The following is a 15,219-nucleotide window of genomic DNA, read 5'->3' as shown; positions in this document are numbered from 1 at the left end:
TTATGAGATATTGCATTTGTTTTTAACACAAGTATTTGTTGACTATCCTTAATGAATTGTGCATTGTAAGCTCGGCTGTTATGTGTAAACTTATGTTATAATCTTTGGCTAGAAGTTTTCCAGAATTAAAAATAGTAGTGGAAGTCTAATATGAATTACAAATAATAAAATCTTCACATAGAAATACCTGTTAGAGTATACAAGTTCAGAGCATTAGAGAAGTTCAGATTATTGTGGAAAAGTTTTCTACTTTTGGGATGTCTCATGCAATTATTTTCTGGCATTATATTTTAAGTTGCACTTAATCCTTTGTTCTTAGATTATGGGTTTTAGGAATTTGCTATAATCACAGTATGTACGCCTAATGTTTGTAAACTGGAATCATTGCAAAGTTGTAGAAATTTGTAGCTATTTTGTATTTTAGAAATTTCTAGATTATTTCTTGTGTTTCTTGAAAACTTTGGAAGCTTCAGTTATATGGAAGAGTGTGTGTTAAATGTCACTTATGATCGGTTACACAGAAATAGGCCATGTTAGAGAGAGATCTAAGAAATGAGCTTTTCACTCCCATCATAATAATAGCTTAATATCTTCTGGAAAGAAAACTTAGCAATTAAAAACCTTTAGAAGAGTATTTTTCAACACTTAAATTTACTGTTATTTTTGTGAATCTTTTTATTTATCAGTTGCTTGTCAAAATGAAATTTTCTATAAAACTGTAATAATGTTTAAGCCATCAAATAAATCTGACATTATTTCATCAAAAGGCCAATTTCAAAACCAAGTCAGGAAAGTGTAGATTTTTCAACCACTGTGTCACCTAAATGATGAAGCATTTGTCAAAGTGTAAAAATAAGTACAACAAATCCACAAATTTCTTGTACACTATATAAAGACCTACAAAGCAGCATGCTTCACCATTTAGGAGTCAATGTATCTTTTTTTTTTCTTGGGATACAAATAAAATGTGGGGCATACAGAAAAAATAAATAAGATTATTACATTAAACTATTTAGATATTGCAACCTCATATGTTTAAATTCCAATTTTTGGTTTTAATTTTGTTTATAATTTTTGTATTTTTCCCCTTATTGTTTAGTTCAGTACTATTTGCCTTAAATGTTAACTCACCTGCATCATAGTGAATATTAAACATTAAGTCATTTATATATTAAGACATTAACACAAAATTTCGCTAATGGTGATATATATATATATATGGATATTGAGTTCAAGTATGATTATTAAAACAAATACACAGTTTTTAGTTATGTGATCTGATAAGGAAATAAAAGGCTTGTGATCTACTGTTAAGCAAGATTGTTTGGAAAGCTATAATATGCAAAGTGAAATTCAATTATAAAAAAAACAGACTATTGTAAATACTCGCCTCATCTTAAATGGTGATTTAATTTAATTTTTTAAGAAGTGTAATAGTGTTGTTTTGTGTAACCTAATTAATGAGGTTTTTCTTCTGGTCTTTTTTTTTTCTAAACTCATTATTGTCATTATTATTATTTGGTGTGAGTTTTTATTAAAAATGTTTTTTAATATTTGTATTTGAGATTGATTAGCTACAAAGTCCTGGCTAGGTACTAGTTAATTACTGATTGTTGATATTTTGTAAAACTTGCGTTTAATAAATTTGTAATTTATCATGCTTTAGTGGTAATATTTGATATATTACACTGATAACATGGTTACTTGATACATTACATTAAGACTAACTTACTTCATACTCCATGTTTACTTAGACAACATGGGTTATGATACATTAGAAAAGTTTACCCTTTCAGACAAAAAGTAATGATTTATGCCTCTTTCCCTTTAAGCATTTTGGTTCTTAAAAAAAGCCTGCAAGACAAATAGCCACTGCCCATCATAAAACAACTGGTAATTCATGCAGTTCCTAGTAATTAAAGATTTTAAATTAGTATGTCTTGTATTAGCTTTAAAATACCTTTTAAGTCTTAAATTACAATAAGAAACAGCATATTTTTTGCACTGGACAGTCAGCTTTTAGCCCACTGTGCATAGCTGGTTATGACTGCCAAAATCAGGTGGCCATATTGTGACATACTTCCCATATGATTGTACTACCCATGATGCAGCATTGAAAAACAACTAATGATAGCCATGAAACAGTGGTCCACTGGGTAAATAATTTATGTGCATGCATCTTCAAAGCTTCAAGCCACTACAACTAAGTATGAGTGAGTTGAGTAGTGAGCCTGTTGCAATTAATCATTCATATTGTCACAATGAAGAGTGTCAAACCAATGCTCTGAGGTTATCCCTATATTCAGATACTGCTATAAAAGTACGTTGTTGCAATCACTTCTGTCAGTAGCTGAAGAACAATGCTTGATGATGACATTTTCCAACTACCAAGACTTCTGTTTTTTCCAAGTCCATTAGCAGCCTACATGTTAGATCCAAACTATACAAGTGAAGACTTGGAAGATGCGAAGATTAACATGGACATAATGATGAAAGAAGTTGAGCATATCTCTATTGTGGATCCATTGACTTTTACAAGTGGGTTACCTGAACATGGAGTTGGACAAAAATTATGGAACAAAAAATGTCTGTGGTTATCATCAAGTATAACTGCACCTGTTACATGGTGGAAAGGACTTTGTGGAGGTTGGTAGTTATCTAAAGTTGCATTTACAATGATTTCAGAAACATTAACTCTTTCCAGACAGGTCATAGGTCAAAGACCATGTCATTGCATTTGTTGAGTCACATTCAAAATTTTATTGAACTACTATTTCATGAATTTATGTCATAAAGTTTTGTATCAAACTGTAGATTATAATTCAAATTTTCATATTATACATTACTTAATTTCTTAATCTAAAAGTAAATATTAAAAAAAAACATTTAAACATAAATTTTTGTGTTTCACGTGGTATGTTGAATGCAGCACTGGTTCAAATTAGGTGTTTGTGATGACAAAATACAAAGTCCATAGTTTTGTACGAATTAGGAACTCAACTTATCAATATTGACAAGCTAAAATATAAAATAAAAACCTCCTATCTTTTCTATTTACTGAGATATTGCTCATGTACTGAATCAAACACAGTGGCCTGGCTTGCTTGTTTCCATTTTTGGAAACAGTCCCTTATATTTTTTATACTTACTTCTACATATGACATGTAAATAACCAATCAAAAGCTCAGAATGTCCCCCTAGTGGCTTTCTCAATCATTTCCAAGTATAACAGCATCATCTATTTTTTCCAAGTCAAACCTATGTGCTTGCTAAGTTAAGTCTTTAACCTGTTCAAAATTTCACATGTATTTAGTCCCAAATGCAGCTTAATTACTAAACTTGATAAATTATAATGGAACCCTATGGTATTGATATAGTAATTTATGATTTTTTTGGTTATTCAAATGTATATATAAAATAAAAATAAAAAATTTAATTTCATATCCTCCACGTGCGAAATTTGTTAAGGCTTAGCACGCTACAACAAGTAGCAACTAAGTACAAAGGTCAAAACTAGAAGAGATAATTGTTTGCTTTACTTCTTCATTTGCTGTTCTATGTTTTAAAAATAAGTTTGAGAACTTGTTTGTAAACAGGAATAATCTATATATACATATATAATGTATTATAATCGAAATGTGACTATTTTACAAAATACTAAATCACTAAAACACAGCCAAGACAGGTCACTTTGTAAAGATGAAAGGTCAGTTTTATATTATTAGATATGGTAACATGAGTGCACATGCACTGCAGGATTGTAACTTCTGTATTGTTAGCCAGGCATAGCTGAAAGTTCAATATAATAAAAATAATATACATATAAATGTATAATGTAATGATATTTAAGGTATTTAGTCTAAGCATTTATGTTTTCGTGTTATTCATTCTAGAATGAAAAAAGCATAATTTATATCATTACCTAATTATTTTAAGGTGTTTACACGATCGGTCAAATATAATTAAACACCTTTAATATCAATGTATGTGAATGAATTTAATAGTATAATGTGTGTTATGATTCAAAGTTTTATTTGATCCAAGTTTTATGTCCTTTATTACAAACTACTTTAAAAAAATACTTAAAAGTTCAGATGTATTGTCACATGACCAATGAGCTATGAAAAATCTCCACTTTGGCTTTCTGTATCTTTAATAATATACAATGATAACAGGGTAGAGGTATGTCTAGCCACTAAGATGCTTATATAACTTTTGACTCATTCCTTTAAAAGTACTCTGAATAAATACAGTTAAAACAAGTAATAAATGTTTTCAATCTGACAGCTGCCACACCCACCTTTAACAGATTTGTTTGAGTTTTATCCCTTCTACGCAGACATTACACACGTGTATATAACAATTAGAAAAAACTCATTTTACAGTATAAACTAACAACAGTTATTTTGAAATTTGTGCCAAGTCTTCATCATAGTAGATATGAAATTGACTATAGTATTGTTGGCTGCAATTATAGTTGTTTGTTAATTAAATATGTTGTAGTTAGAGATACAGTTTAAACTGTTTTTAGGTTTCATTATTATATTTTAGTTAATTATTAGTTATGTTTTAAAATATTTTTAAATATACATCATGCTTTGCATCCTTTCTTAGCACTTACGATGTTGCACGCTGAATGAAAATTCTGTGGAAGGGTTGCACATCTCCCAAAGAAACTGTAATATGTCTTGAGGGCACAGTTGACTTATGTCGAGAGGAATAATAAGTTGTACAAGACAAGAAAGAAAAATAAAACATTAAAAAATAACTATATTTGAAAAGGATTTGTTTGTTTATTTGAAGTTAAGCACAAAGCTACACAATGGGCGATCTGTGCTCTGCCCACCACGGGTATCAAAACCTGGTTTCTAGCATTGTAAGTCCTCAGACATATCGCTGTTGCACTTGGGGGGGTATGTGAAATGGAAAGAGAAATGAAATTGCTAATTTAACAAAAGGAAACTCTTTAAAGATATTGCACAAAAAATTAAAAGGTTTGTTCTTTTTTTTTTATTTCCTAATATTAATTATTTTATTGCATTTTATATTGATGATAATAGCTAAATTTAGTGATATGGTAGAGAAAATAAAATAAAATATAAAACCTTATCTTAAAAACTTTTGATATCCTTTTAGGAGGTACTAGATATTATGCAAATGAAATATGAAAACTATATGGCCAAGAAAAGTATTTTTATATATAAAATGAAAATCACCTAGCACTCGATTTATCAATAGTTTGAATGCAAGTAACTACAATAGAAAAATAACATTTTAATAAAAATGTTTAATTATAAAACTGCCATTATTTGCATACAAGATACTTATGATCTTTAATGAAATCTTACCAGTTTTTGAGAGAATATATTAAGAAATCTCAGAGTTACTGCACGTATTGTTGTACAAGCGAAATTCACGACTCAATTTTCACAAATTGCAGGAGCCCACCACAAAAGGGTTAATTCTTTATATAACAAATGATCTGAAAAATTTTGGGACCGAAGACAAACTCTGTAGTCAGGAGATTGTACCAATATGGATTGCAATCAAAGTTTCAAGTATAGAAAGTTTTTAATTGGCAGCTGTTATAGGCCCCCCCTGCTCACTGAAATTATATCAATGAGAAATTGTATAATGACTTATAAGATCAGGGTTGTTACTAAAAATGATAGTGATGCAATAATCATAGGAAAATTATTATAAATACACTGATTGGGATTATATGTAATATAATCCAGTTGTGTGTGAGGTTTCTAGATGTGATTTAAGAGGTTGCCTACACAAAATAGTAAGAAGAACAACCAGATGGGATGTCATTTTAAATTTACTGTTAACCACTAATGAGGATGTTGTTACAAAAAGTTAAAATTAGGGGCACATTTGGCAAAGAGTTATCATTGCTAATTAGGTTTTATGTTTTGCTACATGTCCTAATTTTCAAAAAGTCAATTTTTGAGGCCATGAGACAAGCTTTATCATAAGTGAACTGGAATAATGAGTTAATAGGTTTGTGGGACAGATTTGAGAAATTTTAAAATATAAGTTACTTTTAATTCTTGATTGGCATGTTCCTAAAAAAAAAAAGCGTGGGGGGTAAAATGGAAGATAAAATTTAACTGATTCACCAGGGAGAAAATCAAAGATAGATACCAAAGTTCAAATAAACAGATGTGATAGAAGATTCACAGAACTAAAGAAAATATAAAAGCTTCGGTTAAACTAGATATTAGGTAATCATAAAGGCCTCAAACAAAACAGCTGGCCAATAAAATTAAAACTAACAACAAGGATTTTCTTTAAGTATGTTTAAGTAAAATATTAATGGATATGCCTTGAAATTATGCTGATGGCAAGAAAGTTATTGAACTGGGATGATGATGACTAAGTTTTTACATTTTCTCTTCTGTTTCTACAAGAGAAGGTATTAGCTGTTTATGAGCAGTCTTTGGGAAATACTACAATTGGCCTGAATCGTGTATAAATTAATCCCTTCATTTTAAACAGAAAGATATAACAATAAATAAAGTACCAGAACCAGACGAAGTTTTCTTCAGGGATTTAGAAGGATGTCAGAGATCAGACTTGCAAACCTCTCTTGGTTGTGGTAAGTCAACAGACAGTGTGAAGACTGGAGATTTGCTAAAGTTACTCTTACTTTTAAAAGGAACAATAAGATATGCCCTAGTGGGAAAAAATTGAAAGATTCTAATAAAAGAAACTTCACAAAACTAGAAAGTGAAATATGGATAATCATTAAAAAAAAGCCAACATGGTTTCACTAGAGAGAAACCTTGCCACACTAATCCATTAAATGTTTTCAAAGATATTACTTGTTACCTAAATGGTAGAAATTATGTTAAATTGGTGCACTTAGATTTTTCAAAACATTTTTAACAAGGTACCACACAGAAAATTAGCTAAAAAAATATCATTAGTGCACTTAGTAGGGCTTAGGGAAAACAAGCTTGTATGATGATTGGATGAGAGACAGCAAAAGGTTGTTATTAATGAAGCCCAGTCAAACTGGACCCTTGTTAATAGTGGAGTGCTTCAGGGGTCAATGCTTATATTTTTTATTTTTCTTATTTTCAGTAATGATATTAATAAAGGCACAATTAGGAAATCAATAAAGTTTGTGGATAATATTAAACTCTTGGGTATTTCTAGGTGTACTGACAATGTTGAGATACTATGGAACAACTTGGATCAACTGGTCAAGTATCTGGAAAATTGCCTTTAATTATAGCACATGCAAAGCATTGCATTTGGGTTACCATAATTTGGATCACAGCAAAATAAAAAAAAAAGGATTTTGGCATAGTGGCAGATATATTACTCGAGTCACTGAGGCAGTGCTCCATTGTTAATAGAATGTTAGGATATATTTACAGATATATCAATTATAAATCAAAAAGTGGCTTCACTTGTCTGGTCTTCTTATCTAATAATATATAATGACTAAATGGAAAGAGTTCATAGGAGAGCTTTATGGATTCTTCCATGAATGCAAGCAGTGTTCTCTCTAAGCAGCGTGGCCACATAATAACAAATCAAGTGCTGTGCACTTAATTATTCCAGCCACACACATTCTCAGTAATTTAATGACACTGGCAGTTAATAGGCCTAAAGCCCAAATAACCAACCGGTAGCATTGCAAAGCAGCTTACTGATCCAACAGGGTCAATGGTCTAAAAATACCACCACCCACCCCTAAAAAAAAAACTGGTAGCGAACATTTGCACATCAAAAAATTCATTCCACAAATGGATTTAAAACATTAGAGGGAACATTAGATACAAGAGGTATCTCCTAACAATGGGTTAGTATAGCAGTTCCAAAACTGTGGCTGCAAAGTTGTCTCACAAAGAATATAAATGAAAGCATAAATTTAAAAAGTTTAATATGACTGGTTTGATGGAAGATGCAAGATTATAAAAAATCACGAGTTTATGAGACAGGATATCGACAATCGAAAAAAGGTATGTGAAAAAAAATTGGTTGTAAATGTAAAAAATTAGCAGTAAGGATATCTTTAAATACATTGAGAAACAAAATATGAGAATGGGAGTAAGGCCTGTGAGAAATAATAAAGAAAGGCTCATTTATGATTATTATGAAATGGCTACATTACTAAATTCCACTTTTTCTTCAGTTTTCACTAATGAATATTTAGGAAATATTACTTTTCCTTTACAGCTGCTAGATAGAAACAGGACTGTGTTGGATAGTCATTAGGGGAAATCTTTCATTACCAATCTTTTGACATTCTTTGAAAAGGTTGCTACTTATGTAGCAGATGGTAAAGGTGTAGGTTTGCTATATAAAGTATATATAGCTGGATATTCAAAGAAAATATGACAAGGTGCCACATAAAAGGCTTGTTAAAAAAAATTATCTATATAGGTGTGAGGGATGAGTTGGCTCATTGTACTAAAAAATGGATGCAGTTAATAGAAAGAAGTTTAAGGGTAAGATTGATAAATATCTGAATGATAAGAACTGACTTTGAATGTTTTATTTTTTCTAGAGTATAGTACAGCAGATGGGATAGCCTAGATGGATTAAAAGGTCCCCTTTTGTCCTTAAACTATGTGTATGTATGTATGTATATAAATTGGTCAAGTTTGCCGATGATATGGAATTTTAGATGTAGTTGGCTCACACAATTATGAAACTACTTCTATTGTTTTATAAAAGGATTTGGATCATTTGTTAAATAGATAGCAGATGGCATTTAATTATGCTAAGTACAAGCTAATACATGTGAGCTACCTTAATTTAAACTATAATTACCACTTTTAATGCAAATCAATTCAATTGTGTGTTATGGAAGATCTTAGTGTTTTTTGTTGATCAGTCTCTTAAGCTTTCCAGTGGGAAGCAAACAGGATTTTGGGTTGTATCTGCAAGTCAGAGGAGGTTATTTATTTGTACAGATGTCTGATGAGGCCTCATTTAAAGAACTGTGTTCAGTCTTGGGTTCCTTACTTTAATTAAGAAGTCCATTAAGTTGTTGAAAATGGTTCAATGGTGAGCTACTAGAATGGAGAGGTTGTCATATGAGAACAAGTTAAGGTCCTTAAAATTATTTTACCTTGTGAAAAGAAGAGTTGTAGGAAATCTGTTTGAAGTATTAAAATTATTAAGCAAATTGTTGATGCATCATCTTTTTTCATACTTAATGATAAGAGTGGTAGTACTAGGGAAAATAGATTTAACATCGGACATGGTAGAAGTTGTCTGCAAATTGGGCAACTTTTATTTCCTAAAAAGGTGTTCAGCTTTTGAAATAGACTGCATTCAATGTGATACATGCAACAAAATTGGAAGATTTCAAAAAAGGGATTGATGAGTACTTGAGAAGCATGGCTGGCAATAGGCAGATTGTTGTTTGAAGAAATGAATGGGACAGCCAAGGTGTCAAATGTTGTCCCTCAAATGTGTTAATATATAGATAGAAACCACTAAAATATATCAATCATGCTATTACTATTAAGAAACCTGCTCTGACCAAGGATTGTACCTAAAATCACCAGAGCACACTCCTGTTATAATGAAAGCACTTTTATACCAACTGGTATTACGTCCCAAGCAAATAATTTCCAAGTCTGCATCATAGACTACTAGTCCTACTGTGAATCATACTGATTCATAGTCTTTATCTGAAAATTATACACAGACTATAGTCGAGTCAGTACAAATTTTAGTTTTGATACTCAAAATATTTTTTACAATCAAGTTTTGTTAACAAGGATTAATGAGTAATTTCAAAAATTGTTAATTTTAACTTGTTCAGTTTGTGAAACCACTTGTAGGTTGTAAAAACCTCAAAATTAAACTGCACTATATAGATCGACTATTTGTATTTATCATATAAAAATTAAAGCCTAATGTCAAATGTTTTAATACACTATTAAGTAAAAAGATCAAACGAAATTCATTTTGAGTGTAGACAATTCCTTCAAATGACAATTTATGTATACATTGCTTTGTTATTGAAAAGACTCTTCGACTTATTCTTACTATAACAATAAACTTTACAGTTTACCGTTACTTTATAATAAAGCTAACTTTGAATCTGATCGAAAGTTAATATCAAATTAATACGAATAATAGCAATTTTGCAACGCTAGGCCTACAGTACTAACACAAACTAACAAAGTACAATTTGTACTAAAAATGCATTACCAATAACCACGAAAGCTTACCATGATTCTTCATCTGATAAATCTAACTCATCTAAAATTATAAAATCTCCCTCTTTGAAAGAACCTTCACGCCGTTTTGGTTTATCCGCTTTTTCAGTGTTTTTATTAGAAGAATGCTGGATTTTATTTGTCCGTGAATCATTGGCTCGTCCCTCATTTTTACCAGGGCTTATTCGGTCACGAGTCGGCGGTGTACGTTGACGACAACGTAATTGTTGATTCTGCAATTCTAATTTCTTCACTAAATCTTGTAATTTTTTCACTTCTTCGTGAGGATCGACACCCATTTGTGCCTCCTTCGTTATAACACTCATTCTCATTTAATTGTGATTCAATTTAAACAGTTCGATAGAACTCGCTTACTACCACCATCTTTCAACAGATTTCGACTGATAGATTTAGCCTAACCCCTTCGAGGCTTTCGGGATTATCGGGTGTGTCTTTTTTGCCAGTCCGCGTTAACATCGTGTGACGTCATCATTAGAACTTGCCTGGACGATACGGAACATTAGTCCCAAATATTAAACGAAAATTTAAAATTTAGACTCTTGTGGATATATAAACAAAGCATGTACCTTAAATTTATCAATAATGAATATTTATCACTAGCTATTCATACCAACTCAGTGAGAGTGAAAAAATACTGAATTTCATACACAAAATACAAATTTTTCAGAAAGAACAAGGGTATTTGATATTTTTTAGTTCAACTGAAAATAAAACAAAGCATTTTATGCTACCACGTCGAACAACGTTCTCATTTTACGTTCAAATATTTTATTTCGTCGTTTATCAAACTGCCCTTGCTATTATATGTGCATGAGTGATCCAAAATTTTAACACATAAACTCAACTAGAATGATTTAAGTTTCCTATCAAAGTTACGTACTTCCTAAAAATCAGTAACTCCTCCAAATTTTAGTCTCCAATAATCTCCAACTACTAAGAACAGTTCGTTTAAGCTCATTGACTTGAATCAGTTTCAGCTGTTTCGGTTAAAACGATACTATGAACTAATTGCGTTTTAGCAAATCCTTAATAAAAAAAGAGATACTTTGAATGTTTTGATCCTATGATATGTAACATTTTCTGATGATCGGATTTTTTGTTTAGCGGAATTTAATACACTTTTTATAGTTCTATAAATTCATCAAGTTATGTTTAATGTTTATAAATACTTAAAATTCAAAACTCTTGTTATTTAAGATATCTGTCTCGTTTCCAATTCCAAAAATTAATCATTTGAAGGTATTTTTTACATTAGTGTCTCTAAAATTCTTCTGTTTTTAATTGATCTTCCTTTTGACAACAAGTATGTTTGGCTAGTTATGCACATTATAAAATATCAATCTCAAGTTGGAATGGAAATGAGAGAATTGAGTATTATCACAGCTGTCTCTGTATATGGCTCTGAGTGTGTCGCCATCTCGCGGCATAAGCTATTTTCAATTCTTGCAGGATAAAAGTACAGTTAAATTTAAATATGTGTTTTCACAGTCTTATGTTATGCTGTGTGAATCGGATATTATTATTATTTTAGCATAAAAATACGAAAATGTGTCATGATTTTTTTAATTCTTTGCAAATACGTAAGATAAGTAAATAGATTTCGAGCACATAGTATAGAATTCGTCATCCCAGTTTAAAAAGAAATTTACAAACTTTCTTCCGCATGAGAATCGTCGTTAAACATAAGTACATTTTATTATTAAAAATAAAATAATGTTTGAATACCCCACACAAAACACTGTTTAATAATATATCCATTAAATGAAACATCCTGATGCTAAATGTTTTTGTCATGATTAATTTATTTCATAAATTAACATACGTAATAACATATGCTAGTATTTATAGTAATAATGCAAATTATTGATCTTCAACATTATTTTAAGCGCGAATAACAAAATATTAGGACTTTTCCTAAAACATGCATAAAATACTTATAACTTGATAGAAATATAATGGGATTTATTATCACACTTTGTGCATATGAATACTTTTATTATATATTACCTTTTGATATACTTTTAACAATATTTAAACTTAACATATATCTAAATAAGTGTCGTGTCAATCACACTAATCTACAGCATGTTTCCAATTAAACATTTTTTTAAAAAGTTTGTTTGTTTGTTAGATTCCACCCAAACTACATGATCACTGTCTGCGCCAGCTGTCCCTAATTTTGAAGTGATAGGCTAGAGGGAAGGCTGCTTGTCAACATCACTCACCGTCAACTCTTGGTCTACTCCTTTCAGACCGAATAGTGGGATTTGATTGTCATTCTTATAACGGATCCACGGTCTCAACCTGTAGAGCGTTTGTATGTGTGAATAACGGGTCACAAACGATGGACATACAAATTCATAGACTGTCAAGCTAATCACTGAGTCACGCTCGGCCCTACTATCAGATTAGGTTTATAGAATTTTAGATATAATTTTAGTTATAAGATATTTTTCATTAACATATTGCTTCAATTCGTCTTTTATTGTTTTCATAATATTAATACTTGTTAGGTATTATTTCTAATTATATTGTCGGGAACTATATTTTAATTTAAATATTTTATGTTGTCTACTGGAGGGAGTTTTGATTACAATGCAAACAAAGCGCAAAGTAACCTTTATGAAAATGAAAAACAGTCAAACACTGACGAGTGCACTTGGCAAATAGACAGCATTTCTGCGAGTTCGTGTTGAGCGATTTTTTCACAAGGAAATTTGGAAGAAAACCTCTCGATGTGGATTCCTTTACGTGGTGATGTGTCATCTTGATGGATGAGTTATATCAGGGGTATACTGTAACACATCACTTTGGCCTTGAATTCCTGTAGACGGGTAGTCTTGAAGTGGCTCCCCCAGGGTTAATCAACTGGTCCTGTTGGGCTAGGATCAACTAAGTGCCAGTGTCGGAAGTTCTCAATGGGTTTTGTGGACATTGTGTCTGATGCTGGTGTTTGGGTATAATGCTCACGAAACCCTAATGTAATTGCACTGTTCTTGTTTAGCATTGTAGTGGGTCCCCTTGTAGTGCTCCATGGTGGGTGGGGTCAGTGGGCACTGAATCCAATCCATTTCCTATGGATCTCTCACCTACCCATTTAGGGTAAGAACGAAAATATGAAGGGTGGGTACTACCACTATTAATGCACTTTGGGTCCAATTGACACTCGTAGGTGTTGTGGACGTTGCCACAACAATTAGCACACGTCAAGGAACCACGACAAAATGTCTTAGAGTCTCCGAACTGCTGACATTGAAAACATCTGAGAGGATTAGAAATGTAGGGCTGCACATTTATAGTTTAGATAACCTGCCTTGATAGAGGCAGGTGGGTGTTGTGATGTAAACATTAATACAATAACATTGGTAGGCAGCATAATTTCGTCTTTACAAATGGAGATACGTCACACAGCTGAAACTCCTTGGCTTGAGAAACCAGCAAGGATCTCTGACTCGAGAATGTTAGTTAAATCCCTCTCAACAATACTCCACGGGAGGAATTCAAAGTAGCATGGGGAGTAACCTCAAAAGGTATATCCTCCAATGAACTTTGATTTCAGTAGTAGGTCATTATGTTGTGTGGTAGCTTTTTCAACCAAAATGACTGACTTTGGAGAGCCAACAAGCCTTTCTAATCCTTTCCGGATGAAAAAGGGAGACAATTGCCCTAAAGGTCAGACAAAGAATGAAGAATTAAAAAACGAGGTACATGAACCGATTGGTGTGGTAACTGCAGATCAGAGTCTTCCAAACGTGGTCGCTTTCCAATCAGAATTTTTTTATTGTCAGCCTAGGAAAAAGAGGTACAGCGCTTGTAGACTGTCAACAACATTTCATACTCCGAGTCTCGGAATTGTTGTCCCCTGTTTCATTTTAAACATATGCTGCTGAACTTTGCTACACTGCTACAGTGGGAGTGCAGACAGATTTTTCGCTCCTCCAAAAGAATATTTTTCTTACCATGTAAAAAGTCTTTTGCCCTCCATAAATTCAAGCGTTGACAAATCTACATCCACTCCTGTCGCATCTAGTGACTGTTTGGATCCATCTTCATCAGCCCTGAGGTGCAGGACCATCATTCGGACACACTTTCAGTCATTAGATCCTTCTTCTTCTGACAGAGAGCTGCCCAATCATCCCAAATCAAGTTCCATGAAGGTCAACAGCCCTCTTTCTACTAAAGAAAAATTTCGTGGTCGCAAACAAAAGGGTTCTCCTCCACCTAAATAAAAATGGTCACTTTGATACTATGGAACTGACGAGGTTTTCGTTCTAATTTGGATGATATTAAAGCCTTGATCGATTCCTTTCATCCCATGCGTCTTTCCTTACAGGAAACAATTCTCAGACCTGCCGATGCGGTCACCTTTCGGCAGTTTTCTTTATACCGGAATGACAAGTTTGTGATAGATGAGTTCATGGAGTTGTTGCAATACTGGTAGACCAGCATATATCCACCATGTCTGTACCACTCCACATGCCCTTGGAGGCTGTTCGTATCTCTGTGGGTCTTATCATCACTGTATGTTCACTTTAACTGTCACCACGAGAAACGTACAATCGTTCAGACCTTGATGATCTTATAGACCAGCTGCCGTCTCCCTTCTTCATCTTGGGATATTTCAATGGACACAATCCCCCTTTCGGGTGGTGCTGAAATTTATGAGTGGGGTCGTTCTGTGAAGCTTATGCTCTCAGATCACAACCTTTCTTTAATACTGGTTCATTTACCTACTTGCATGCACCTAGTCAGTCTTTTACTGCTTTTGATCTATCTATTTGTTCATCTATACTTTTTTTCGAAGGGTTGACAGTGACCACGTATTTTCTCAAGAGAGAAAGACATTTTGAAGCTAAAAACAATTGGATTGAAAATAAAATATGAGAAGCTGATGGCACTAAAATAAAATAAAATTAAAACGATAATAAAATTGAACAAATAGTAAGGGACGTAATATCTTTTAATATTGGAGATCTATTCTTACACACACATAAATATTGTT

The 15,219-nt window shown here is 32.3% G+C and overlaps 1 protein-coding gene across 1 annotated transcript in view; it reads right to left on the bottom strand.

Moving 5' to 3' along the window:
* Positions 1–10,601, bottom strand: part of LOC106467737 (SLAIN motif-containing protein 2-like) — a 58,609-nt gene extending 48,008 nt beyond the window's left edge. The window contains exon 1 of the mRNA XM_022396639.1: positions 10,209–10,601. Coding sequence (XP_022252347.1) covers positions 10,209–10,528 — 320 coding nt within the window. The 5' untranslated portion in view covers positions 10,529–10,601. The remainder of the gene's footprint in view (positions 1–10,208) is intronic.
* Positions 10,602–15,219: the final 4,618 nt, after the last annotated feature.

The sequence above is a fragment of the Limulus polyphemus genome, unplaced genomic scaffold (assembly GCF_000517525.1).
Source record: "Limulus polyphemus unplaced genomic scaffold, Limulus_polyphemus-2.1.2 Scaffold83, whole genome shotgun sequence".
NCBI classification, from domain to species: domain Eukaryota; kingdom Metazoa; phylum Arthropoda; class Merostomata; order Xiphosura; family Limulidae; genus Limulus; species Limulus polyphemus.
The sequence above is the reverse complement of the archived record's forward strand: the minus strand, read 5'-3'. Positions and strand labels throughout refer to the sequence as shown.